This window comes from Lonchura striata, chromosome 2 (assembly GCF_050655825.1).
Source record: "Lonchura striata isolate lonStrDom1 chromosome 2, ASM5065582v1, whole genome shotgun sequence".
Lineage (NCBI taxonomy): Eukaryota > Metazoa > Chordata > Aves > Passeriformes > Estrildidae > Lonchura > Lonchura striata.
This window is the reverse complement of record NC_140704.1, coordinates 21,944,576-21,972,139: the sequence shown is the minus strand read 5'-3', so window position 1 is coordinate 21,972,139 and position 27,564 is coordinate 21,944,576. Positions and strand designations below refer to the sequence as shown.

At 38.9% G+C, this 27,564-nt stretch overlaps 1 protein-coding gene across 1 annotated transcript; it reads left to right on the top strand.

Moving 5' to 3' along the window:
• Nucleotides 1–27,356, top strand: STEAP4 (STEAP4 metalloreductase). The gene is made up of 5 exons (XM_021551726.3): nucleotides 1–251; nucleotides 15,115–15,570; nucleotides 16,942–17,469; nucleotides 18,044–18,208; nucleotides 19,216–27,356. The coding sequence occupies exons 2-5, from the start codon at nucleotides 15,115–15,117 to the stop codon at nucleotides 19,483–19,485; spliced, it is 1,419 nt and encodes a 472-aa protein (XP_021407401.1). The 5' UTR covers nucleotides 1–251; the 3' UTR covers nucleotides 19,486–27,356.
• The last annotated feature ends 208 nt before the right edge of the window (nucleotides 27,357–27,564 follow it).

Here is a 27,564-nt window from a genome sequence, read left to right as displayed (position 1 = left end):
CTTTGACGGGAAGTTCTTTTAATCCTGCGCAGACAGGAGGCTTGCAACATCCCCTCACATATTCCTGCCCTGTACACTCACCCTGGCTTCCTCTAGATAAATACCAGCTGGGCTGTCAGGGCTCCTGTGCCTGCTCCAGGCAGTCAGAAATCTCTGCAGCTCCTGAGCTTTCCCTTGGTCCATGCACAGCATCTCACCAGCTGGGAGAGCACTGGCTCGCCTGGGGCGGCTGCGTCAGGTTGAGTGCCCAGGTGAGTTTTACACAGATGACGCAGGTTTCTCTCATTCCTGCAGGTGAGAATGGGGAGCAAAATGGCTAAACTGTCAACCTGAAAATATTAGGTGGGCTTGAAGTTAAATTTTTAATTCTCTTGATGAAATTTTAGCCGAGCCTTGCTCTCTGCTAGACAAGAAGACCACAAAGCCAGGCCATGTTTCATGGGTTTCTATTGACATTATACAATCTATTTTTAACTAAGAGCTGATGTAAGGAAGCACTGAGAAACAAGAAAGTAATTTTATCTGTAAAGTCAGGACAAATCAGAACTTCAGATCTGTAAGTTAATATTCAGAGAGCTTACATAGCAGATAACAGGCTTATTTAATCTTCCAGAGGTGTTTGTTATAGTTACAGTGAAGAAAGCTTCTTTCTTTCCTATGCTAGAGCCAAAACATTTGTTTAAATTTTAGCAGCAAGGGCAGGGTGTTGTTATACCCTGAATTATAAGTTATCAGTACTAAAAATTGGAACTAATGATTATTTTTACTTCTGGATTCATATGTGGATTTCAAGTTTTCCCTTTCCATTCAAGCAGCATACCAATTTTAATCCTGTTTAATATTTTATAAGCAAGAGGCTTCAGTGCTGCAGAAAGAAATGGATTTTTCTTAAATATTGTCTTATACCAGTTCCACATTATTAATTCAGAGAACATTTGCAACTGTCAGAACTGTTCTTCAGCTTTGATATAGGAAAATTTCATATCCTCTCTAAATCTGTAACACAAACTGTCACTCAGACTGTAGGCCAATTTTTTCAAGTCTGTTAAGACTTCATAAAATGATGCAATTAGTGGAAGTTGAAAATTCTTTTTTAGATGTGGCCTTTCTGAAGTTCCTAGATTTGTTAATAGCAATGATTTAGACTAGCATGAAGTAGCATTGTAAGTACATACCAAAATATTGCAATAGTCATTGAGAAATCAAGCATCGCTGTGTTTTCTTCCCCCATATTGGACTTTTCTCATAAAAATATATTAGGCACTTTTCATATTTGTACATTTTTAGGCAGATGGTATGTTTTTAATTACTTCTCCTAGCTACAGGCAGAGATGATAATCAGGTGAAGGGTCTACTTTGTGTTGAGAAATTATGACAAAGTGTGTAGCCTACTCGTAGCTGGTTTCAGAGCAGGAGCTCACTTGGGAATGAATCTGCTGCCCTCCACCACGTTCTCATTCCATGTCTCACACTGCAGAGCAGCTGGGGACATGCAATCTTGGCTGCTCATGGATGAAACAAAACAATCTCACAGCTAATTGCAGTTAAACTCACAGGACCAGACCAGAGCTACTCTAAAGTAAAAACCCCACCGGCATGGGCATTGGGTGCTCCCTATAAACCCAGTCTCTCAAAAATACAGACAGTAACCTAAACTTTCAGGCAGAGTATTAAAATCTACATATTTTAAGGTCTCTTTCACTGCTCCCCAGTCTATTTCTTATTTAAACTTTTTTATTTGGTAACTTCAAGATTTGAGCCAAACATTTCTTCCTTTGTCATCTTGGTTGCTGAACTAGCAGAGTGGAACTGCAACATTTTCAGTATCTTATTTTCTCTGGGACATTTTAGAGGCATTGGCATTTTGACTTTATTTTTATTCTATTCAGATTTTCATGTATATTGATTTTGGGGTTCAAAAGCGGGTTTTGGGAAGAAAAGGTAGGGACAGGTATGTAAATGCAACATTTGAATGCTTACTGCAGTTCAGATGTTGGGAGCTTTTTCTCCATGTGTGCTCTAAAACAAAATATTGGGGGGTTTTATCCTCTTCTTGACGTCACTGTTTAGAAGCAGATACTCTTCTTTTTTAAAATTTAGTGAGAGCGCTGTCAATAAAATACTCATTTAATTCACTTACTAGATGTTTGTAGGCAGGGCTGTGAGAAGCAGGTGTACTCCCAAATGTCCTGGTGAGCCCTTCCTGAGCTCCTGACAGCTCTGTCCTCCCAGCTGTGGAGGTCTGGCAGGGTGCTGGGACTGTGCCAGGTGGCAGTGTGGGTGAGCACTGGTTATACTGGTGCTTCTTGGAGACAGGGAATAGCTGCCAGCAAAAGCATTCATTAGAGGGCTGACAGCTGCCTCCCAGCTTCATAGGGACTCCTGAGTGCAGCCCTGGATGCACCACTGCAAAGTGACTTTCAGCTGCTGTTTTTACTTCACTAAACTGTTGAGTGTTGTCTCTCCTGGTGGGGTTACCAGAGAATTGCCCTAACTTTGGTGTGGCACTGTGCTGGAGACAGGCTCAGGCTGTCTGGCTTGGGACTGCTCTTGGCTGAGCTGCCTTGTCTGTGGGCTGGCAGAATGACACAGATCAGCCTGGCTCAGCAGCAAGGCTAGGGCTCACCTCCCACTGGGACACGCAGTTCCCATGACTGTCTTTGGAAAACATGAGGTTAAGATTAAATCAGGAGTGAGGAGAGGTTCTTAGCTATGGATGATTTCCCTACATGTGTTTTTCCCAAGTTCAGCAGCCTCCCCAGGACAAATAAGAATGTGCAGAAAAACCACCTCCATAAACAGCACGATGTCCCTAAAAAATTAGAATATTAATAAATTTGATTTGAATTCTGAAACATGAACTGCTCCAGAGCTTCATATAACTTGGCACTTCAAAGGTGCTCAATTATAATAATCTGCTACAAACTGCTAGATCAATGGTGAAAAGGCTTAGCCATCGAATTCAGACAAGTTACAGCACCTGAGGACTGGGATCAAAGTGTTTTACTGCTGCCTACCACCTTTAGTGATGCCAACTCTGTGAGCAAGTTTCTGGAGGCCTCTAGATAAACAAGCCTTAAGAGCTAGAAAATTAAGTGGAGAAGTTGATTGCCAAAGAGCAAAACACTTTCTGGCATCATTAAAGCAGAGGATGGTTTGATGAATGATTTCTCTGGGGTGGTCCTATGCTATGATGACTGTGAGAGCAGGAAATATGTAAAAAGACATGAGTACTCACAAAAAGTGGATAATTATGCAATAATCATAATAGCATAAAATTCAATAAAGACAAAGGGCTTATTCAGAAAACTCAGTTCCTTATTTTGTATTGAATTTACTTGCTGGAGATGCAAGAGAGGGTCACCCTGCAGGAGGGAATTATTTTGTCCAATTAGGCAATTACAGAAGCAGCATGACACTTTGTTTCCTACCTCCTTGCCCCCTCTTCTTTGCTCTTCAGCTAAGTTTAGTAAAAAGCTTTTCATTTGTCTCTGTTCCAAATATCCACTTTTTCTTTAACTTTTTTGCTTATTGCATGTCTTGACATGCAGAACCAAGAGTGACTTCTGCCCCGACCCCACATATTTCACAGGGGTAGGAAATGCGGGTAGGTCTCAGACCCTGACTGAGACCCAGGAGCAAGGAGAAGACAGAAATCAGGGTGACTTCTCCCTGAAGGCCACAGCCCCTGTGTAAGAGGGCACAGGCAGCAGGGATTTGTATGAGATGTTTTGTAAGGGTTCCTGTCCCTGTGAAGTGGCACAGGACAACTCTGGCTGCCCTGTAAGCAAGCTGGGGGCAGTGATGTACCCCAGAGCAATGCCCCAGGGCAGTTCTCTGGCAGATGTCATTTGTACCAACATCTGGGCTGGTAGAGGAGCTAATGGGTCACAGCTGTGCACACCCATCCCTGCTTGCCAGGCAGGAATCACCAGCAGCAGCTCGTGCATCTGCAAAACTTGGGCTGAACTCAAAGCAGGCTTAGGACAAAAAATAAAAAAAAAAAAAATTAAAACAAAAAACCAAACCAAACCAAAACAAAACAAAACAAAAACAAAACAAAAACAAAAACAAAAACAACAAAAAAAAACCCTATGTGTTTCCTTTTCTCAGCAGAGGATACTGGCCTGAAAAGCTCTGTCAATATTTTACTAATCCTGTCACTGGGGTTTTTTTCTATTTTAAAAGCATGTTTCTAAATTCAGGCTTCTCAACAATTAATTTTCAAAGCCTGTAACTAAATGTTATTGCTTAGAGAGCTTTGAAATCAGCAGCTCAGTAAGAAGGGGAAATTCTTCCATCTTGAAAAGAATTTTAAAATTTGCCTGATAAAGATTTTTCCGTGTTGGAAAATTCAACAGCATAAAATAATCTATCTCACTCTCTTATTTTTTTTCCTTTTGTTTTTGGGGTATTTCGGGTTGGTAGGTTGGTTTTTCTTGTTTTATTTGTGGGGTTGGCTTTTTTTTTGAGGAATAATTTCCTCTGAAAATATCCATGTTCATTTTGTCCTGGAGGCAGGCATGTCTCTGCAGAAGCCGCTCAGATTCAGTCAAATGAGAGAGGAAAATGTTCAAGTGCACATAAAATAAAAAAAAAAGAAACCAAAAGGAGCAAGTAAATATAATTAGTACACTTCACATCAAGTGAGTAAGGGAACTGATGCAGTTATCCACTGTTTTGGATTGTTCAATCATATGTCTTTAAACATAGATAAATGAACTTTCTGCAAAATGTGCTTGGCCTCATTCCAAAATGTTGCAAATCCACATTTATTTGTTTTGGCAAGAAAATTTCATATTCATTCTGTTTTCTTAAATCTTTCATCATATTCACACTTCTCAGATTTCTAAGAGTGTAAGACAACCACGAACATTTTTGTTACACCACTGCAGCCACCTTACTCTTTCTTTTGTGAAAGGTGCAGTAAAACAACTGGGCTTCATTTCCCCACTTTGCAGCCCAGTCCAAAAGCAAGAGAACTGCAAATCAAGAATTCATTACTGTAAATGGGTAGAGAGTCAGGTTTTTCATGCTCTCCTAGAGCTCATAATAAATACGTGGCGTGAACTCTTACATTTTTAGTGTTTGGAAGGTCTGGTTTTGGTAGGTTGTTGGTGTAATTTCAGCTATTTCTGGTCTCTGCAAGGCATTGATGGCTGTCAGTAAAATCTTGCCTTGCAACATCCCCTCCTTGCTCTCCATTACTGTCAAGAGCCCACGACGATGTCGGGTCAAAACTGCTTCACTTGCTTCCTTCTCTTTTGGTGGCACAGGCATGCATTTGGATGTGTATACTTCACAAAATTTTAGGGTGCCCAGTATTTTAGCTTCATTTCTGTAGGAAGTGAGAAATCCTCTCACTTGTGCAGAGGTACATGAGTGTCTCACATTTATGTGTGTTTCTCAATTATTTTTTTTTACTGATGATTTCAAACCTGAAGGGCAGAGTGCTTGCTTCTTCTCATGTTGCATGAAAGAGGGCAGCTGAAGACCCCACAAAGGAGTCCTGAAAAATGAAAGACTATAATGTGACTGTATACATTTGAAATACCTAAAATCCACTAGAAGAAATGCTATAGGAGTCATCTCCTGTGATTAGAAACAGTTTCAATCAGCGCCTGTAATCAGCCAAGAAACACAAACCCCTAGGAAGCCAGGCTTCATTATTTCTAGTGTTATTTCTCTGTGAGACACAGCTACTTGTTACTGTCTCTAAATGGCAGATAAAAGATGCTCAAGAAAATTGCTTCACAGTGAGGGAACACCTCAGCAGGAATCCAATAGGTGCCTTTCCATGCCTGGTGGATCTTCAAGCATGGCTTTCAAAGCCTCAGAAATCTCCTGGGCCAGCTGGGATAAACCCAGTGCCCCTGCACTGTAGGCAGGTCTCTCTCTCCCCCATACTTGCTCACCTTCACGTGTTTTAAGAAATATTTTCATTCTTCTTGACATTGAAGTGGCCAGATTAAAGATTAATACCTACAAACCTCAGAATAGAATAACTCCCCTGAAAAGACTAAGGAAAGTACACAAGTTATAGCTGTGTATTGTGTGTTTATGGGAGCAGCTGGAGGTGGTGAGATTTCCAGCCCTCTCAGTATTTTGCTATGATTTAGACAACATTAAGCACAACTATTTAGGACTATATTTCATCTGTTTGAAGAGCCTCCAGGCAGTTTTAGTGTACTCCTGATAAAAAGTGAAGATGTGGGAAATGCAATGTCCTCCATACGAGGATTTATTGTCTCAAAAAAATATTTTTTATCAGCTTTGTCAAAACTTGGAGCCCAGGATTTTCTGCTGAGAAGAACAGCAGATATTTATTTGCTTGAAAGAAAATTTGTGCATAATTTGTTGTAATAGGTTTGTTGGAGCTATTCTGCTGTTTTCTTGATGTGCTTAAGTACTGGATTAATCATGGGACGGTAGTTTAGCCACATGACTTTTAGTTTTAGGTGTATCAAGAAACAGAAAATGCCATTTGTATTGCAGGGCAGATTTGGTTTCATAGATGTCATCTTGTGAGAAACAGTATTTGTTCTAGAGTGTCTTCTTTTTCTCTCTGTGGGAATAGTAAAATGAAATTTTAAGTAAATGGGATTGCCTCAGAGTAGTGTACCTGTCTTTCTGAGGAGAATTTCTAAATCTCATTTCACCTGTTTTCCACATTACAACAGGATTACTATATATTAAGCATGTATGAAATATTTCATAAAGTATTCCAAAGATGAAGTACCACTTATGCAAGAAATAAAGTAATAATTTCTCCCCTTTTGTACTATATTTAATGGACTACTATATGTAATTTTACTGTATTAGGGCATTTTAATCTAATATACACCTTTTGATCATAAATTACAAGACAAAGCAGGAGCCTTATTTACAAAAAAAACCCTGAATTTGGGGATGACTTCTGCTTGCCAGTACTTGCAATAAACATTTAAGACAACTATGAGAATTACCTCTATTGGAAAAATAAAGTGTAATTTTGGAGAACTTGACAGTATGGGAAACTAAGAATTATCAGGGAAAAAGTATAAAACCCAATAAACATATGTACCCATTTACTTATTTGTTTCAAGTCCACCATGTCCACCCATGGGGACATAGAATTTAAAGGAAACAATGAGAAACAAAGGCTTTATATTAAAAAAATAAAATAAATTTAAAAATAATCCTGGCCATGTCCACTGCCTTTGGCACCTTTGGTCATAGGCAGTGCTCCAGCAAAAGTACATGCTACCAGCAAAAGTACATGCCATTGGGATGGTGTCAAAGCACCCTGTTTTTCAGGAGTGCTCAAGCATGACTGAGAAGGATGTATGTTTGTCAGGTAGGGAGGGATTAGGGGCACAAGGAGGCATTAGGAAGCAAAACTGACTGAACCTGCTTGGTCTGTTCAAAGAGGCATGAGGAAGGTCTGCAGGACATGAGACAAGGCTTTATTTTCACCATTTCAACCTTAAATGCCAACTCAAGATCAGCTCACAGTAGCCTAGCAAAATTGAAATAAATAATTACATCAGGTCCAACAGGGCTAAGGACATACTCTCTGTCGTGGTGGTGGGAACCTCTTCTCAAAATGTCTTGGAAGAGAATGCTCTGAACCTCTGTTATTGAAATGAGCTGTCATGTGTTCAGTCCTGCCTGAGTGGTTCAAACTATGTAAGCATAGTTTGACATATGGCATACATCCTGAATCCATGTAAGGAACTGCATGCTTCCAGGTGTTTCCTGACTAGAGAGATACAGAACTTTGACTGAAAAAAGCCTCTAGCAGAGGCTTATCTATGTGGATGCTATATGACAAAGCTCAGATCATCCTTGCGGTAATGAAAACAAGAGATTAAAAAAAAAATCACAAAGAAACCCCACCCAGAAACAGCTAAATCTTCCATGTTAAAAAAGCAGTGTGGTTAAAATAAGAGCATAGTCTGAACCCAAACTACTTGTCCCAGATGCCCCAGGTTCACTACTGTTCCAGCAGAGTTAAACATTGAAGGTTAGTGAATCCAAGAGAAGAATTAACTTCTCCATGTAGCAAGGTACTGATAGAGTTCATCTGTGCAATGGACTCAATTTAATAATCTCCCAACTGTCAATCCAAGTGTCTCTTCATCATCTTAGAAGAATAGCCCTTTTCAAATATGAAAAACAAGGTTTTATGGGACAGGTGAACCTAGAAAACAGATTTTATATCCAAAGTCTACTACAAAGAATCACTGGAATATGCATTTAATACTGTTGTCATGACTTCTGCATAACCATATATGAATTCACACATATGAATCTACACTCAGCATGCTATATAATGAGCAAGATGTATTAAGTCAGAACTTTTATTTGCCTCCAGAATGCTCTACTAGAGCAATGGCAAGCTAATCCTGAAAGGCCATTCCACCCCCAACACTCTCTATTACTTGCAGAGAGTAACAGAATCCTTGCTGTTATTTACATGGAAATAGCAGTAAAAATAATTAGTTTACATAAAAAGAAGGCCTTTGACCCATCATTTTTACAGTTAAAATCATGTAACATTTGTTGCATATATAATCCTTATGTCCACCTTTGGGATTAAGATTCTTAAAATGAGTTTAAAAAAAAAAAAAAAAAGAGAGGGAGAGAGAGAAACATAAATGGACCAATATTGTAAATCCTGGTACTAGTTCCTACAGTAGACAACCCCATGACCTACCATAACCTACTTATAAAGCTTTCTTTTACATGGCAACAGGTCAAATTTCTTTGGCCTTTTCTCTTCTTATAGTCCTTATATCCTGCTTTGTCTTCTAAAATTTTGCCCTGAATCGAGAGATAAAAGAATATAATCCAAATAAAAGATTGTGATAAAAGAGGGGGAAATGCAGAGCTGTCACAGCTGGGAGCAACCACAGACAACAAAGAAACATCAAGTGCTTGAAAATGGATTTGTTCTCCAAGCAGAAAAACAAGCACAGTACACTAGATCCTGAAGGTGAGAAGGTGATGTTACATGGGAAGTACAATTTGAGAAGAAAATTAGGTCAGGAGATTGGCAGCTGCTTAAATAAACTGTTAAAAGCAGAGACATAAAGATTGCAATGCAGTGCAAGGGCTGCCATAAGAGAGCCATGTGACTGGAGCTGTCAGTTCTTCATAACTTCAAATTCAAACACACATAAACCAAAATCTGTGGACAAGCATAGAATTGTGTCAATATGTTGGTACAATTTGAAAAGCCACAGCACAAAAAGAAATATAAAAAGTTTCTTGTAAAAGATAAACTGTTAAAGAAAAATCAAGGAGAGCATTGATCCACCACTCAGCTGAGGGGAACTATTGGCTTATGACTCCAAGAAAGCCAGTTGTGTAATGGTTATTTTGCTTTTGTTCACTGGAAGGATCAACCATGACAGAAGGGTTTCGTTCAGTAGTGAAAAGCTAGAAATACTTGTTAAATAATAGAAAAATTACATTAGGCCATGCTTATGTGAGCTAAATGACCTGAGATCAGCAAGGTTGATGGAATTCATGTCACACCATTTAGGTGATAATTGAAGCATTTTCACAGTTGTAAATACTGTCCTTAAGAATTGTGTGGAAGAGGTAAAGTTTTGAAAGACTGGAAGTGTAATAACAGCTATTTTTAAATGTAACACAAAAGAGGAGGTGCAGAATTATGGCCCTTTTAAATAATCAATTTAAATACAATTCTCAAACAAACAGAGGAAGCAAATAGAAAATAAGAAAGAAAGAGATAATAGTCATATGGATTAATCAAAAATAAGTAGCTCCAAACCAACCCCATTATTTCTTATAAAAGGATAACAGGCCTTGTGAATCACAGAAGTGACACAACTTGACATGAGCAAATTTTTTTGTATGGTAAATGTTAGAAAAAATGTCAAAAGCAAACTACAAAAATGCAGTTTAGATTAAACTAATACAAAGTAGGGTTCTGTGGAACTAGCAAAAGAAACATTTTTCAATCTTTCAGTTAACCATTGTCAAAATAGAAGACTGCATCTACTACAGATATAAAAGGGGTTTCTCCTGGCAAAACTCCTATTCCTTTCATTAAATGGCATGGATGCCGGAATAGACACTCTACTTATTAAAGCTGACAATCTGACAAAGTTGAAAAGGGCTGCAAGCAAGTTAAAGGACAGACTGGAAATCAGAATGATCTTGACAAATTGAAGCTACAGTTTGAAAAAAAAATATGGTACTACTCAGCAGGGACAAGTGCATGATACAGCTCTGAAAACAGGACAGAAATCAAGGATGGAGCAAGTGGCATGGGAGAAGTATAATTAAAGGACTGGGTGTAAGAGGATGCATTTGCATTGGTGTTTCAGTTCTGCTCAGATGTAGAAGCAGATCATCACTTTCAAGCTTTGCTTTACACTACAGAGTTATCTTGGAACATAGGAAACTAGATTCCTTACCACAAAAGGTGTGCCAGAAGACATGCTTTGGATGGACCCAAATGCATTCAGCTGCTAGTGGGCACACAGGCTGTAGTGCTACACTAATGTTAAAGGTGGAAATCTGACACGTGGATGATGTGCAAATCATGAGCTCAGCAGCAGGTGTTGCACTCCACATCTTGGTCCCTGTTGCTACACACCCCTTGTTAAAGCACTCATCACCTTAATGTGACTATTGAATTGTCTGTGCTGTGAGTGAGACAAATGTGACAGCAGGATTAGGTGTGGACTGTGAGGCAACTACAGCAATTCTTTTCTATCTGCTATCTCTGTGAGAGTGCTGCAGTCAGCACCACACTTAATGAACAGTTGGAGCAGCTTAGCCTAGAAACATCAGAAAAAAGCCATGAGAAAGATCACCACTCTCAGAAACAAAAGTTGCGGGAAAGATGTGGGACTGTTTTATTTCTAGAAGAAAAGGGTAAAATGATAAGAGTTTTCATGTCCAACAAAGGCTGCTGCAAAGAGAAGGGAGATAAACTGACACCTTTGACAGCTGTGTCACTGTGGGGGAGGCAATATAGATTGCTCATGCAAAAGTTTGCCTAATAAAATGGCTGAGAAAGCAGTAAGCAAGGAGCTTCAGCATCCACAACACAGGAAGGTCTCACAAACAGGTGAGACAAGCATCTTGTCAGACCTGGTTTAAACTCAGTTCATTCTGCTGTAGAAAAGACCTCTTAAGACCACAACCAGAGCAATTTTTAATTTTTGTTCCTTTTTAAGAGGATCTTCCATATGCATTTCATGTTACATTTTTCTGATATTTCAATTATCCATCCCATCTTCACTTTTCCACTTTTGGCATGGTGCTTCATCTGTGGTATTTCTTCTAGTCTATCTCTCCTTTTTCCCATGTGCAAAGCAATCTACCTGTCTTAATTTAATTTCCTACATAATCAAATATTTGCATATAACTACTTAACTAAACATCGTACCTTCCCCTTCCCCACTGTTCACTTCCCTTTAGTTCTTATGCAATGGGGAAGAATGACAGTGTTGCAAGTAACTTCTTTTTTTCAGCATCTCCTTTTATCTTTACTGACCAAGAAAATGGAGAGATTGCCATTATTTTCCTTAAAAGAGGGTAATTCAGTGCAGAAGAATACAACAACAATGCAGAGGAGAAAGGCCACAGCTAATCATTGCAGAAGTTTACATCGATAATCTTTCAAATAACAAAAGGCTTTACTAGTGGTCAAATGTTATGGGGATAGATATAAGGAAAAATATTATGTATGCATACAAATCCCTATGGCTTTTTCTCAGATATATACAGCTACATATGTAAAAGCATAGATAATGATTACTGCATGTTTCTTTGCTGGTATTTCTGCTTTCCTCTGGTGCTTTGAGAGCACCCAGCATAACCCATGGGCATGGAGCAGAGCTCCACTCCCACTGGCTGCTGAGTGACACCCCAGTGTCAGCCTGAGCTCCCAGTTACCAAAAAAACCTTGTGTCTCTTGTGATATATCTCTGCTTTCCTTCTGTGATGCTGATACACCACAATAAAACATCTAATTCTACAGAAAATTACTATCTTCTTAGATTACAGTTTCTGGTCTCATGAATCTGTAAGTCCAATTTCCTTCTTTTGGCTTTACAAAACAGTTGCCATGAGATGCTGCATTTTCTTCAAACACAGGCAGCAGTGCCAGGATGTGCCTTTACATTCTCTATATGGTCACATCCTACTGCCTGAATTAACCTCCAGACTGCCAAGCCTACGACGTTCTTTTGGTTCAGTTTGAGCCAGCTGACACAAAGACATGTCAAAAGCAAGAAAAAGAAGGATTCTATGGAGAAAATTAAGTTAATTACTATATTTTTAAGAAGAAAGCATGGTCCAGAAGACCTGGAATTTAAAAGTAGACTTACTTTTTCTTACATGTGATTTTCAGAAATAACAGATGCACTATCAGCTTTACAATATAACCCATTTGTTAAAAATTTAATTGGTGAGTAGTTTATTTCTAATATATAATTTGTGCTTTCATAACAGCTATGGGCATCTTTATTATATCTTACAATGAAAAGGTGAATTCTTCTCAATTTATTCAAGCAAATTGTCTCTCTTGTTAAAAATGGTACTAAGCTACATTAGACCACAAGTGTTAAAGAAAACATTAACTCTCTTCATCTTTCTATGCCTTTTATACTCCCTTTACATCTTGGATAGCACTTCAAAAAAAACATATTTTGGAAAAAAGCCAATTTCTTCCATTATTTTTTCTTTTCATCTCCCTCTTCTTTTCCTCTCAAAAGAAGATGAGGTGTTTACAAGCTCAGAGTTTACTAGTCAAAGAAGTGTTCAGCATAAGTGAACAATGTAAGCACTTTATACATGTATTTCTTGCTGGTGGATCCATTTCTATGTTAAATATGTTTATAAGCCCAAACAAAACATAACTCTAATACCTACCAAATATAATACCTGATATCATCCATCTGAGTTTTGTTTTTTTCCATCCTTAGTTTGGAGAGGAGAATGAACTGCACAATTACCTCAACAATATCTTGGGGATTTCTTGAGGACAAATACAGATGCTTTCAATTGGATGACTGCATGTTACAAATAAATTTTACTTTTAATTTTATATATGAGACTGCTTTGCTAAAAACTAAAATTAAGAGTTGAGTCTTATTAGGTACTGAGTTGGACCATTTATTAATATTACACACGCAACCCTTCTGTTCTTTTTGAAATAGACTACCCCCAGAAAGGAATTTCATAGCTTTAGTCACATTAGAGCCTCATGGGACATTAATAAAGCCCTCAGAGAATTATTTTCAACTATGTCAAAGGACCTTGCAATTTTATGCATGTATCAGAGCACACAAATATGCAAGACACATTCAGATGGGTCCCTTTGAGGATCTTTATTCATGCTCAGTGTACTACTTGTCAAAGTACATGGAGTCCAGCTGCAGAGAGCCAAGGTTAACCCCTTGTGCTGCACTGCAAAGCCTCCACACAGATCCTCCAGCTCACAGGTGCTCAGCCCTTCTCTGCCTGAATCCTCACCCTGCCTAATGACTGGAAGCCTTGGCACCTCTCTAAACCAAGGGCTCCCATAGCTCAGTGCATTAATGCAGCTGGGCAGGCACAGATACCAGCTGAGGGTTACATAGCTGCATACAGAAATAGTCCAAGACAAAATTGTCACATGTGATTCTCAGAATAAGAATTTATGTGTCTATCTTGCTAGCAAAGCTTGCACCCTACAGCATAGGCCACAGCTGTTTGCATCCTTGACTCACAGCTCTTATCCCTAAGTCATGGCAGGTAGGGGGAAGCTGGGGCTTAGATTTTTTTTCATTCACCAAACAAATGCAAGTTTTGGGTCAAATAATTTAAAATCATGTCAGATTTTTAAAAAGCAAAAACTGTTCTAGCTAGAGAAAAATACAAAAGGAAGTGAAAAACATCATCTCAGTGGTTTAAAAGGCAGTATGTATAAATTGCAGCATTCTGAATGGTGCTTCATAGAAGAATGTAAGCAAAGGGTCATAAACAACAGGAGCAAAGAAGTTGTTTTGGTTCTAACTAAACATTTCATGCATTTCTTTTCGTTACAATTTCACCTGCAAACTGTAAAGCCTGTTGGTCCCACAGCTCTAATTAAGACAGTTAGCTATGAGGCAACAAAAGAATTGAACTGAGGCTCCTGCAAATTAAATTGATGCTCTAAGTACCAAACTGATGGACAGTCCAAGAGACAGGTCAGACAGGTCTGTTTGATGGACAGACCCTGAGACCAGGGTCTCCTGTGGGATGTCTAAGGTGCTCTGCTCTGAGTCCACCTTTTGTTAAGGGAGAACAGCATGTGAACCTACTGCAAGACCTATGGAACAGACCTTTGTGATTCTGTGTTTGTATCATGGGTCTCACTCTGCAAGAACAGACTGAACACACTGCCATTGCATGGATAATACATTAAAGACTTTGAAGTTGCCAGGTACAGTGATAAAGGAAGAGAGATAAAACCTCAAAGAGAATTTTACTATGTGTTATATATAAATATCAAAAATCTATTTTCAACATGAAATATTCAAGTCCACTGTCCAAATGCTTCTTGGAACATTCTTCACGAAATTGAAGAACAATAATAAAACAAACTGGCACTGACTACTTGCATTAAGGAAATAGTGAGAACTACAGATAGGTTTATAGCTACCTTTTATAATAACCCTTCACAAAGTAGTTTGAAAAAGACTTTCCAGGTTCTAATCTGATTAGAAACAGACTCTACATCAATGCTTTTCTATAGCATAAATAAGCAGCAATTGCTCTGAAAAGTGTGCTACCCTTGCTCTCTGTGCTCTTGTGTCTTTTCCTCCTATTTTCTCTTTGAGAGAGGAAAACTGAAACAGTTCAGATGGATGCTAAAATCCATAAAATGGATGGAAAAGAGAGTCCTGTAAGACATGGAGGACTGAATATTCAGAATGGTTTTTTTAAAATCTCTACATAAATCTTCTGAGAGTGTGTATTCAGAAGAGCGTGCAGGAATCATATTAAAGGACAAGAAGAGGCTAAGATGTCTATTTTGTACACCCAGAGTGATACAAACCTTTTATTTTCAAGAGATTGATGTTTTGCTTAGTTTGTTCCAATTACTTGGTTTTTCTTTAACAGATGAATAAAAATTCTTCCAACGTGATGGCTTTGGCTCCTAACACTTCTAACAAAAGAGAGACAGTCTGCATATTTGGAACTGGAGATTTTGGACGAGCTCTGGGGCATAAGATGATTCAATCTGGCTACCCAGTGGTGTATGGGAGCCGAAGCACCCAGATATCCAACCTGATTCCCAAGGATGCAGAGGTGCTGGGCCACGCAGAGGCAGCACAGAAAGCTGCCATTATCATCATAGCAATCCCGAGGCAGCATTACAACTTTCTTACACCACTAGCAGAGGTTCTCCGTGGGAAAGTCTTGGTGGACATAAGCAACAACTTGAAATTAAACCAGTATCCCGAGTCGAACGCAGAGCACCTGGCTCAGCTGCTGCCTGGCAGTAAGGTTGTGAAAGCCTTCAACACCGTGTCAGCCTGGGCCTTGCAGTCGGGCACTCTGGATGCAAGCCGGCAGGTAAGGCTGAGCACGGGGATTTCCTCTGTCACAGAGTCACACATCACATGGCTTCTTCTCAGCTACACACAACACACCTGGGACGGCAGAATTAGGCAGAGTTGAGATGGTATTTTCATGATTATCTCTCATTTCAAACGAAATGTGAGCTAAAATTTACCTAGGATTTTTAATATGGCATGACAGGGATCATAAATAGCTTGCTTCTGAACTCAAAAAGGTGTTTAGAAATACTAGAGAAGAGAAGAGAAAAAAGATAGCAGAGCTACAAGTGAGACAAATCAGGAGTGTTACATCATTTGGTCGTCAGAGTTGTAAAGTTAAACAGAAATGAGATAAGAGGAATTTTCGCAGCAAGAATAAAATGAAGAAAGCAAAACAAGAGAGGCAAGGGATGTGATAGGTCAATGAGTATTGGCAAAAGAAGTATGCTGAAAGGTGAATAAATTACTAAAGGTTTTTAAATCATCGCCATCTAAATTTAACACAACAGCAGTGTGTGCAAACTGCTTTAACCAGCTCCTCAACCACAGGCCAGCAGGCACAGAGCTGGCCAAAGGAAGCAACACAGCAGATTACTTGAAGGCAAATCCTTTATTATGTTTATTGTGCTATGTTTTCTGTCGCTTCAAAGGAGAGTGCTCTTGTCCAACACATGAAATCACCCAGCTACTCAAACCATTGCTAACTGTGCTCCCCACTGCCAGATAAATGGTTTTGTCTAGAGACCAAGGCCTTCCAAGCCTAGGCTCTATAAACCTTCACCATCTCAACAAGGGCAGAAATTGCCCCCTTTCTCCCAGTTCCAAAAGGACTATTGTCTTACATTCAGAAATGATGATTTCTTCACTATTTTACTAGACCAGGAAAGACCTAATATTTACTTTTGTGACAGGCAAATTATGTTTTAAAGATCTCTGTCCTCACTTCCCTGGAGTACTTATGGACCACTACAGCAGCAAATTAAAATTTTGCTCTTACTTACTGCTATTGAAAATTTTGCTTCAATTTAGCCCTAAAAAATCTTGTGCTTAAAAACTACTTGCAGATCTTCAGAAAAGTATGTCAAGTCTTCTACTCAAACACATATACTAAGTCTGTTATAGATTGTTATTTCCAGATATAAAATTTTGCAAGTTGAAACAATCTCCTTCCCTAAAGAATCACATGCAAAGTTCTTTGTCTTGTTTGCCAAAAGTATCTATAGGGTACTTTTTTGCCTGTATTAATTAAGATCAGGAGTAAGCCAAGTAAGCAAAGAAGCAGGCTAGGAAGCTTGTGCTTACTGTTCATATATATCCAGGCAGGATGGCAGTAGAGAAAATCATAAATCTCTGTAAAAAATAAACTTCTGTTTGTTTTTGTCTGCAGGTATTTGTCTGTGGAGATGATGTGGAAGCTAAACAAATGGTCATGAATATTGTTCGTGCACTTGGTCTCACTCCACTAGATAAGGGATCCCTCTTGGCTGCTCAGGAAATAGAAAATTACCCTCTGCAACTCTTTCCAATGTGGAAGTTTCCCATCTTTTTGTCCCTTGGCTTAACTGCATTCTTCTTCTTCTACTGTGTTCTTCTCGATATAATTTACACTTATATTTATGAAAAGAAGGACTTTTCATTTTTTATTGCAATTACCATTCCAAATCGGGTCTGCCCTGTAATGGCGCTCATCCTTCTGGCCTTGGTGTATCTGCCTGGTATTTTTGCTGCAATTATTCAGTTATACAGAGGTACCAAGTACCGCCGTTTTCCAGACTGGCTGGACAAATGGATGCTGTGTAGGAAACAGCTTGGCCTAATAGCCTTGGGGTTTGCTTCCCTTCATGTTTTGTTCACTCTTGTTATTCCACTGCGTGCCTTCGTACGTTGGAGAACCAGCACAAGAATCATCTCCCAGGTAAGTTTTGTTCCCTGCTCTAAGTCTTCCTTTCTTCTGGCCCTGTTAAAATAATACCATCTACCTGGAGCTTCAGAAATCCATTTGGACATGTTCTTTAAAATCCAGTGTTCTTTAAAATAGAGTAATATTCCTAGTTTTTGTATCTTTTAGACATTGATATATCTATGTTTTGTTGATACTATGTTGAGCTGAGGGGATTTCTGGCCTCAGTCTTCCTCCTAGATAGTTGACATATTCATAAAATAATCAGGGAAAATGTAAACACTTTTTCTTCATATACCTTCAAGAATATAATATACTATGACTTTCTGATCTTACTTAACAAAGGATCACATATCTCTCTTAAACAGGTCCACAGAACAGTAAAATATGTACCTCGATTACAGTTACATGGAACTTATATGTAATATAATTCCTCTCCTGATTTTTGAGCAGGCATTCAAAGTAAATCTCTGATGATCACTAAGTTAATGTATAACATTTATATCCTACTTACCTGTAAGGAAATTTTTTCTCCTTATTGGTGCTAAAACTGCTATCACTAAAACACACCTGGTCTTCTTTTCTTCAGGTAATGAACAATAAAACAGAACCACTCGACCACACTAATGCCTGGCTTAGTGACTCTTATTTGGCTTTGGGAATTCTAGGATTTTTTTTATTTGTTCTTCTGGGAATAACTTCCTTGCCTTCAGTCAGCAACAATGTCAACTGGCGAGAATTTCGATTTGTTCAGGTAAGATCATCTCTAAAAAAACCATCCCCTAAAAAACCTCCTTCCCTTATCAACAGTGGCCATGGGCAGGTTCACTAGAGACGTATGGCTTTTCTCCATTATTATCTTCAAATGTGATCTGTGCCTTATCCACCATCACACAGTGAAAAAAAAACATCTACATGGCCAAACAGCTTTAAAAACCCACAATTGCTCTGATGGCTGCTTATGGTACAACTGAGATTATTGCATTAGCAAGAGAAAGATGGGAAGATGTGAGCTCCTAAATGAAAAAACAGAAAGCTGGCTTTGACATCAAATTCCACAATTGTACAAAGTCACAAAATAATTTAGCCATTTTACTGGGTTAATTTTTTTGGTTCACAAGATAATTCAGTTAAAATGGATCTGAAAATTACTTTATAACTCAAATCTTCTCAATGCCAAGCATCTAAAGAGAATCTGCAATTTCTGCAGACTGTAAAAACTGCTGTGACTATAAACAGGCTGCCCTTGGTAACACATAATCTCAGCTCTCCATTTGGAGGAAGTTTAGTGCAAGCTGCCGTGCCTCTGCAGGAGCTGGGCTGGAGGGGAGGGGAGGCAAGAGAAGGGGAAATTACTAACAATGAATGTTTTATCAAGGCAAAAAACTTGCACAGTATGATACTTCTGGATGGATTAGCACTAGAGCATAAAAAAAAATCTTGAATTTCTCTACTGAATGTCAGCATTTTCTCAGCTTTTTCACAGATATGACAGCCACTAGGCAGTACATGTGAGCTAGGAAAAATTTTAAATGCTATCGATGGTGAAAAACCAAACTATTTAATCTATAACCATTTTAATTGTTTTTTTTTTTAAATAATAAGAGCCTTTATGCTATATAAAATAGTTTCATTTCACCAGTCCCCAAGTTGGCACATGCCACAAATCTTACTGTGTCCTTAAATTTGCATTTGTTCTGGTTTATTTTACAGTTTTAACCTACATTTCTTTCCTTCTTTTTTTCCTTCTTTCTCCTTTAGTCCAAACTGGGATATCTGACACTGATTTTGTCCACTGCACACACGCTGGTTTATGGTGGAAAATGGTTCCTGAGCCCATCAACATACAAGTGGTATCTTCCAAACATCTATATCCTCTCCCTCATTGTTCCTTGCGCTGTACTGGTTGTCAAATTTCTGCTGATATTTCCTTGTGTAGACAAACCTCTCACACAAATTCGGCAGGGCTGGGAGAGAAATCCCAAATACTCAGAACAGTCAAATTACATTATCAACAAGTCTGCTGTATAATTAGCCTACACTGTATTATTTAAAAAAATATTATGAGGGCATATCAAAATGAAGTCTTAAGCCTAATCTATCTGGAAAGGGAGAGAAAATGGGAAAAGTTGGCCAGGCTCTATAAAACAAAGCCATCCCAATGACAAGCTTTAAATACAAATGAAGCCAATGAGTTTCTGCACCTCAGTCATGCTTTCACACAGGTGCAGACCTTATCTTTTGCTTTGTGTATTTCCCCTTGCCTATTTACGCTCCCTCCTAAGAAGGGTATGTGAGAAGTAGGTGATGTTCCGTGTCCCTCTTCTGCTGTCTTGAGCTCCTCCAGAGCTGAGCAGAACCACAGAAACCTTTGGTGTTAGACAGTGTTTGCTCCTCTTTCCTATCCTGCCATCAGGACTCAACTCTACATGCACCTACACATATCCACAGAGATCCATATGCACACCTGCATGAGTTTCCACACATTTCTCTGTTTCTAACCTCAGAATCCACCAGCACCAACAGAACAGTTGCATGATGGATACAGAGCTTCGCCTCCCAGAATTGTTTATCCTCCATTAATATCCAATCCAAGGAGAGAGCTATGTTGACTCCTTAGAGATAGTTGAATAAGATTTGTTTGGTTTGTGAACAGGAACCTTGATGTTCAAAGTGCATGGGTCAAGGACTGCTGAATTTTTGCTTGTAGTGCTCTACCAGTAATTCAGGGGCAAGGGGAAGGAGTAGAGATCAAAATAACAGAGATGTGAGAAATGCTTACAAGCCTCAACTTTTAAAGTATAGGCAAAAAATTATCTGTGATTTTTTTGTGTAAGCAGTGAGTTGTAAGAGAAGAAACTGAAGGAAAATCCTTTTATTTGAGGGAATATATGTCATAGTCATATCTCATGACTGTTGATTTTTCAAAAAATAAATAATTGGATGTGATATGACAGAAATTCTATGAAAATGCGCATGTTTTAAAGACAATAAAGTTTGTTTTTTTTACACTGTTGACCTCTGTTATCATTTTGGGAACCTGTTCTGCTAAGATGCAGCTGCTGGTGTGCTCAGTTGCACAAAGGTGTCGGGAAGCCTTGGAAAAAATAATAAAATGGGATCCCATCTTCAGCCAGCTGCCTGGACTTGTCTTCCCCCATCTTTGCTTCTTGGATGAGCACATAAGCAGATCTTTGCTTAGTCATCCAAGTAGGCTGAGGATGTTGGGAAAACACAGGTTCCAGCTGGGATGGTGACTTCCTGTTAAATTGCAAACAGAAGATCCAACAGTCTCCTTTGGACAGGAGAATATTAAAAAAAAAAAAAAATGCTGATTATATAGGAAGAAAATTGCTTACTATTTTTTTACATCTCTGCTGTTCTCCCTGTCCATACAAAGAACACTCACATACATTAAAATATAAGCATGGTAGCTGTGCTTTCAAACTAGCATTATCAAGCAGCTTTAAAAAATAAAATAAAATAAAACTCAAAATAACTATCTGAACAACAGTTATAAAAACATTTCACAACAATGGAGTCTTTTTTTAATTCTGGGCAATATACCCTCTCTTCATGTCAGCCTCTGTCCCATAATCTGTTCTTTATGCCCAAAATAATGGTAGAGTAGTCTAGGATATCAGCAACTGACAGAGCCAGATTTCTTAGAAATAATTCTGGCACCAAGTACTCTTGCTAACCAGCACACTGGTGCATATGTTATACTTGTCCTAAACTGATACGCATTTGTTGATGTAAGTCTTTACAGAAGTTTTTCTTGACCTGTGCTGTGATGGAGTAGTACTACACTTCAAGTTTCCTTCAATGATTTTCCACAGAATCATTTATTGCAGAAGGGATCAGGTATAGGCTCAACAGGCCCAAGTGACAACACTGTTGTGAGGATGTCTGTAACACCTCCTTACAGCTCCCTGGAGGAGAGATGAAAGCAGCAGAAAGAAGAGAAAAATAAGACAGAGAGAGAGAGGTTGTGTTTGCATGGTATAAAGCGACAGACAAGAGCAGAAAAGAAGTAGCAGCAGTCTGAATGAATACCCTCTAGATTTGCCATTTTGGTGGTAGATTCTTGCCTCACTGATAGGTACTCCAGATTTATGTTATTACCAGTAGCAAGAGTTCCAAAGCACTGACACATATTGGGTTTTGATATTACTCTATAAGGGATTTATTCTCAGGGTTTCTGCCTCTCTCCCAGTGCAGATTTAAAACCTGCCCTACCTCTCTCATAGCTGAGCCTGTGGGCTGAAGTTTAAACTCCAACAGCCATGGCAAGTCCCATTTAAAAGCTGTGCTTTATGAAATACAAACAGTGCAAGTGCTCTGCATCTTTTCCTCCAAGCAAATAGGCTCCTTTGTGTTTTCTGAGGGCCTTGTGTTTTCTGAGGGCCAAGTCTCCTTCACCCTCACCAGGAACTAGCACAAAGTTACCACGGCTGGACTGAATGATGCTTTGTACACTCACTCACAGCTAATCCATCGTCTCAAACACCCACAGGACTGTCCTTCTGCAGGCAAGACAAAGGAACTTCTTTGGGGATGGATATCACGTTGTTTTGTCAAAGGAAAACAGACCAAGATGTACTGGAAATGCAAAGCAGCTGGGTACTATTTGCAATTTGCTTTTTACTCCAAGGATAAAGTGCCAATATTGGCTGTGTACAAAGCGAGGAGGTGATGCTGTTTGCTGTGAGGGGGTGTGCAGAAGCTCTCAGGGGCAGATCCAGAGCCATTGCATCTGAACTCGTCAGCAGGTGCTTTGTCGACTTCAGTAGTTAATAGGTCGAATCTTCATCACTCTCATCTGAGTGAGGGATTTCATGTTCTCTTCATATCCTCTTGTACTTGGGCAGCTGAGGAGGATTTGATTTACAAATTTACAAATTTACTTCCTGAACATGGTAGAGAAAGCAAATTCAGTTATCATACTGGTAGTGAACGTATTTGGTGGTAGTATTTTGAAAACAATAGCCAGTGCCAGGAAACTTGTTGGTAGCTTCTACACATTACTCATGGCTGATTCTATATTTTTTTTCCTTTTATGTACTGACAAAGCCTGGTGAAAAAGGAGATCAGAAGGATCATGAAAGGAATTTTAGAAAGGGTGTTTTCCATATGGTTCCCAGAAGCCAAGAAAAGCTTTTATGTGCATACGTACATAATGGCATTCTAAGAACTCCTGCAGGAATAAAGCATTGATTCTTAGATCTCCTTCTAAATCAGAGTCAACACTTAGAAAATACAAATTACAGCATTTAAAATAAATGGTCACATGGATTTTGTTACTGTAACAACTGAGTTTGTGATTCATTATATAAGAAAGTTTTATTCTGATAGAGTACAGAATAGTGGGATAGACAGCATAGCGTGGGTGGACCTCTACATCCATCATGATAGGGTAAATTTAACTCTTTGCCTTTTTGTTATACCTGGGGAATATCTACTTTAACAAAAAAAAATGTACTTATTAGTGAAAATAAAGTATTTTAATTAATTAGAGTTCCTTGAAACAGAATGGGATTTCAGGAACACACTGGCCCCAGGGGATGCAGCTGACACCACAGATATTGCTGGATCCTGAACCGTGGAGATCTGAGCAATTCCCTTCAGTTCCACCACAATGTGCATTGAAGTCCTGAGATCTTCAACTTATTTTTGCTTTCCAGCACAGCCTTCTGTCAGGCTTCTCTTCTTTATCTAGCAGTCACCTTTCACTCCCAGACATGACACTTTGTGACCCACTCTAAAAAAGCCCCTTTATTCCTGTATGTCAGGCTTTTGCAGCTCCACTCTTGTTAACTCCTACCAGACACAAGATTTTGCAAGAGTGTCTTTTGTTTCAAATGTTGTTGAGCATTTGAAATGCTGTTAGATTCACTGGCCCAGATCAAGAACTAGTGAATATTGTGAACACTCACAGTAGCTATGTAACCCAACTTTGCCTGTTTGTCCTTATTATGATTAGCATATTTAATAAGCATTCAGTGTACCAATATTAGCCTAAATATGCTCTCTTTTCCACAATATGGAAGCTTTTCTCTCCTACCAAGACTATTTTTTTCATCTGCATTATAAAGATTTTTGTTGTGGATGTCCATTTGTATCAGTAATTCCTGACTAACACAAATTATTTTCTCCCTCAAGGAAGTTGACATTCCTCAAGATAAAATTTTTACCTATCACCCTGGAAAACTGCACATCTCTTATTCTTGCACATTGCCTTAATGTTTTTGATTCTGGGAACCCAGAACTGACATAAATACTAGTTTTGACAAGACTAGACCCCTACATATTCCTTTCTTATAAGCAGCCTCTGTGCTACAAGGAAAGTACACTACAGAAGCTTTACAGGACATGCACAGGCCTCAGAGAACTGTGTGAAACTTAGCTAACATCTCCAAATGCTGCAAGCCAGGAGTGGTAAATTTTGTTCATATGTCTTCACAAACATCCTCTATTCCTATCTCTCTTTTTGCTTCTACATCCAGATTTGCTTGTTATTTGAGATACAATCCCTTCACTGTGCTTCTCTTCACTTGTGCTCAGATTTAAACTAGGAATAGCTTAACTGCAGTCAGTAGACTCAAGATAGTAGCAACAGTAGTAGTTATAGTGCAGAGGCCTTTCCTAGTTTCCTAGCTAGCTAATTAAAATTTTGCTTCAGTTTTATGGGAGATGGAAAAATGTAGTCTTTATAAACCTCTCTTTAAGACCATTCAGAAAATAGATAAATGAAAGTGGAAAAAAAAATGTTATTGTAATATGCTAACCATTACATGACAGAGGTGTTCAATTACAGGTAGTTGAACACCACTAGACCAAAAAAGGCAGCTTTCGGGCACATTATCTATGACAGAGTGTTGGCATCAAAAGAGGGAGGTATTTTTAAAGAAATATACTGGAGAAAAGTATATGGAACAAAAATAAAAACCTATTAGAATGAATGAGAGAGAGAGAAAGAAAGAAGGACAAGGAAGATAAAGCTGATTATCTTCTTTCCTACTGACTCCATGGCAGAAAACATCACACATTTTTGACTGCAATTATAAACCAAATTACCAATTATTTTAGCACTTTGTAAATAATTAAATTAAGAATTTGATCTTGGCTGCCCTGGAGTTCAAACTACCCCTTAGGATACCACCATAGCCTTCTTTCTCCAGTCCACATATGCATATTTTCTCATTCTTTACAACAACTATTGGAAAGGTAGCTGCCACTCCACACCACACTGCTGACGGCTGAGCAGCAGCAGTAGCAAACCTCGCTGTGCATCAGGCACAGGGCTTGCATGTCTTGGCAATTAAATATAATTGGAAGAACTCTTTCTTTGGGGTAAAATAAAAAAACAGAAAATACGCCATAGCCCAACTGTACAGGCTGAGGACAGATTGCTTAATGGACTGCTCTGTTTCAATGCAAGACACTAGCATCTTCATTTTATAGTTAAAGAAGCAAAATCAAACAGAGAATCTCACTGAAGAAAGAGTAAATCATTCACACAGCATGAAAACTGGAACTAAAATAAATCCTACAGTACTTGGTGAAGAAGACAAGTGAGAGCTGGGCAGGGTGAGCAGGACCTGAAGAGGTGACTGGAAGGGCAGTCCTTTCCTCTCCCCACTTGTCTATTGATGACCCAGAGCTCTGGGAGCACTGGAACAGGACAGATGCAGTGTCATTGTCATTTAGAACCAGTCCAGGCAATCAGAGGTGATGGGTGTAGAAGCAATCGCAGGGAATTATGTTCAATACACACAGGATTATAGTTTGTTTGTTTTTCTAGTAGCTTCTGTTCTCCAATCCCATAAGTAAAAACTAGAAACCAAATCCCATCTTTAATTGGATTGATCTAAAGGTTAAACCTCAGGTCACACTTCAGAAACTCCAGTCTGTTCTTACTGGCAAGACTGCCGAGCATTGTTGAGATAAATAAACCCAAGAATTTAGTATACCCAGTCTTGCCTGAGGGATGCCTTCTGTCCAGTAACAGAAGTCTGGGAAGGATAAAGGGCCTAACTTGGAACAATATCAAATACCCAAGTATCACTGAATACTACTGAATAACTTCTAGCTCCTCTTCAAACACCCATGTTTCCTGGCAAAGCTGTCTTCCCTGTCTTTCACAAAGAAGCTGACAGATTCACACTTACTGTCTTCACAGACATATCCCAAGTTTCTTTAATGATGCCTGTGTCAGTGACACATACAACATCATGCAGGAAGTCAGAGGCAAGGAGAGGAATTGGATTTCCTGAAGCTAAGGATAGTTCTCTAATTACAAGGAGCTTTACAGATTAGAAAGCCAGAAGGCAACCTTGTGATTAGCTATTCTCTCTTCCTGCAGAACACACGCTGTAGACACTGCCTAAATTAATTCCTTTCTGAATTATCAGGAGTTGTCATATTTTTTGGTTCACAGACCCGCTACAAATTTTCCAACAGTAATACAGATCGCTGCAATGTTTAAGCTTCCTGACAAAATGCAGTTTTATCCTAGTTACCATTTGTTATTGCTGGCAAGTAATCCATTAAAACAGGCTGCATTAAAGATATTCTGAAGGAACTGCTGAACTTGATTTAAACGTTAGAGAGCTCACCACAACTTCTGGCAAATTATTTTGACAGCTGATTACCCTCACTTGAATACATAGCCTGGATTTTTTTAACTGTAGTATTCAGTAAACATAATTTATGATTTCCAGGATTTATCTGAAGTGTCCAGAATGGTGGCTATATATAGACAACATATATTACTCTAGAGAAGAAGCCCAGATGTAGGAAGAAAGTGTGATTTATACATACATACATACATATATATATATATATATATGGAGAAATAAAAGTTCTAGTTCTTCTACTGTATATGTGGAAATTCAAACACACACTGAAACTTCATGGTGATGAAAGTGAAAGATTCAATGTCTTTCCAATAATTTTTTTTAACCTAGTAAATTAAAACATTAAAATATTAACCATCAATGTGGAAGGTCTCAAACTTCACTATAATTTCACCAAAAAAAAAAAAAAAATCCCAGATTGTTGGAAAAGATGAAATTTTGACAAAAAACTTTCACAGATATGTATACTTGGCAGAAAGCTCTCTGAATGTAGAATATGAGAACAGAATAAAGATGGAAGAAAGTTCTGCTATAAAAGAACAATAGATGTCTAAATTGACAATTGCTGTGCCAGTCATTACTGGATAACTAAGAAAGCAAAGGTTAAGTCAAGTTGGAAGGAGGTTTTATGACTACAGCAAAGGATATGTTGACCACAAACAAAAAAGATGCTTTTACCAAGCAGAAATAGGTCTTAGAAAAAACAGAAAGATACCATAGGCAAACAAGCATGCTGATGTGACAAGTAGAAAAAAGGTCTAAGAATTTTCCACTACAAGAAAACTGAAAAACAACTTTAAGCTTAAACCGTAACATACTAACTCATGTGATTGGGCAGTATTGGCCATAATATGATAATGATAGTAGTTGTGATAGGCTACAGGTAAAGGTGTTGTATATGATGCTGAAAGCTTGTTATGTATTAAGATGCTCAGCAAAATAAAATATATAATGCATTGTAACCAGAACTAAAGGGTCTTCAGGCTTGTCTATAGCTGTAGCTGACAGCTGTAGGCGTGGCTCTCTCACCCACAACCTAAGACTGCTGTAAAATCTTCTATACATTTTGAAGAGCCACCTGGAGTTCCACATCTCTCCTCTCAGGCTCTTACACCATCCTAATAAATATTTATTAATAACTGTAGAGTTGTGTTTGCATTGTATATCCCCTCATAATGGTTTGTCCCTCCACATCCCCTCTTTGTACCTGTTTGTCCATCCCAGCTTTCCCATCAGTACCTGTATGTCCATCAAACCCCAACCCATCCCCCTGTCTCCTCCCAGGTGATGTGTCCATCACCTGGTGACCCTTCCCCTTTGTCCAGATCCTTCTCCCAGGGTCACCAGGTAACTGGACCCTGGCTGGGGCTCCTCCCCACCCCTCCTCAGGGGTCACTCTGAGGCCTTGCCCCCGAGAGCTGCTCCCATGTCCTTCCCCATTGCCTGCTCGGGTTTCCTGCCCCCTGTATGG

Excerpts from the sequence above, each read along its gene's own strand:
- STEAP4 (XM_021551726.3), top strand. The coding sequence starts at position 15,115 with ATGAATAAAAATTCTTCCAACGTGATGGCTTTGGCTCCTAACACTTCT. Across the intron at positions 15,571-16,941 it reads CTCTGGATGCAAGCCGGCAG|GTATTTGTCTGTGGAGATGA; the intron begins GTAAGGCTGAGC and ends TTTTGTCTGCAG. Across the intron at positions 18,209-19,215 it reads GAGAATTTCGATTTGTTCAG|TCCAAACTGGGATATCTGAC; the intron begins GTAAGATCATCT and ends TTTCTCCTTTAG.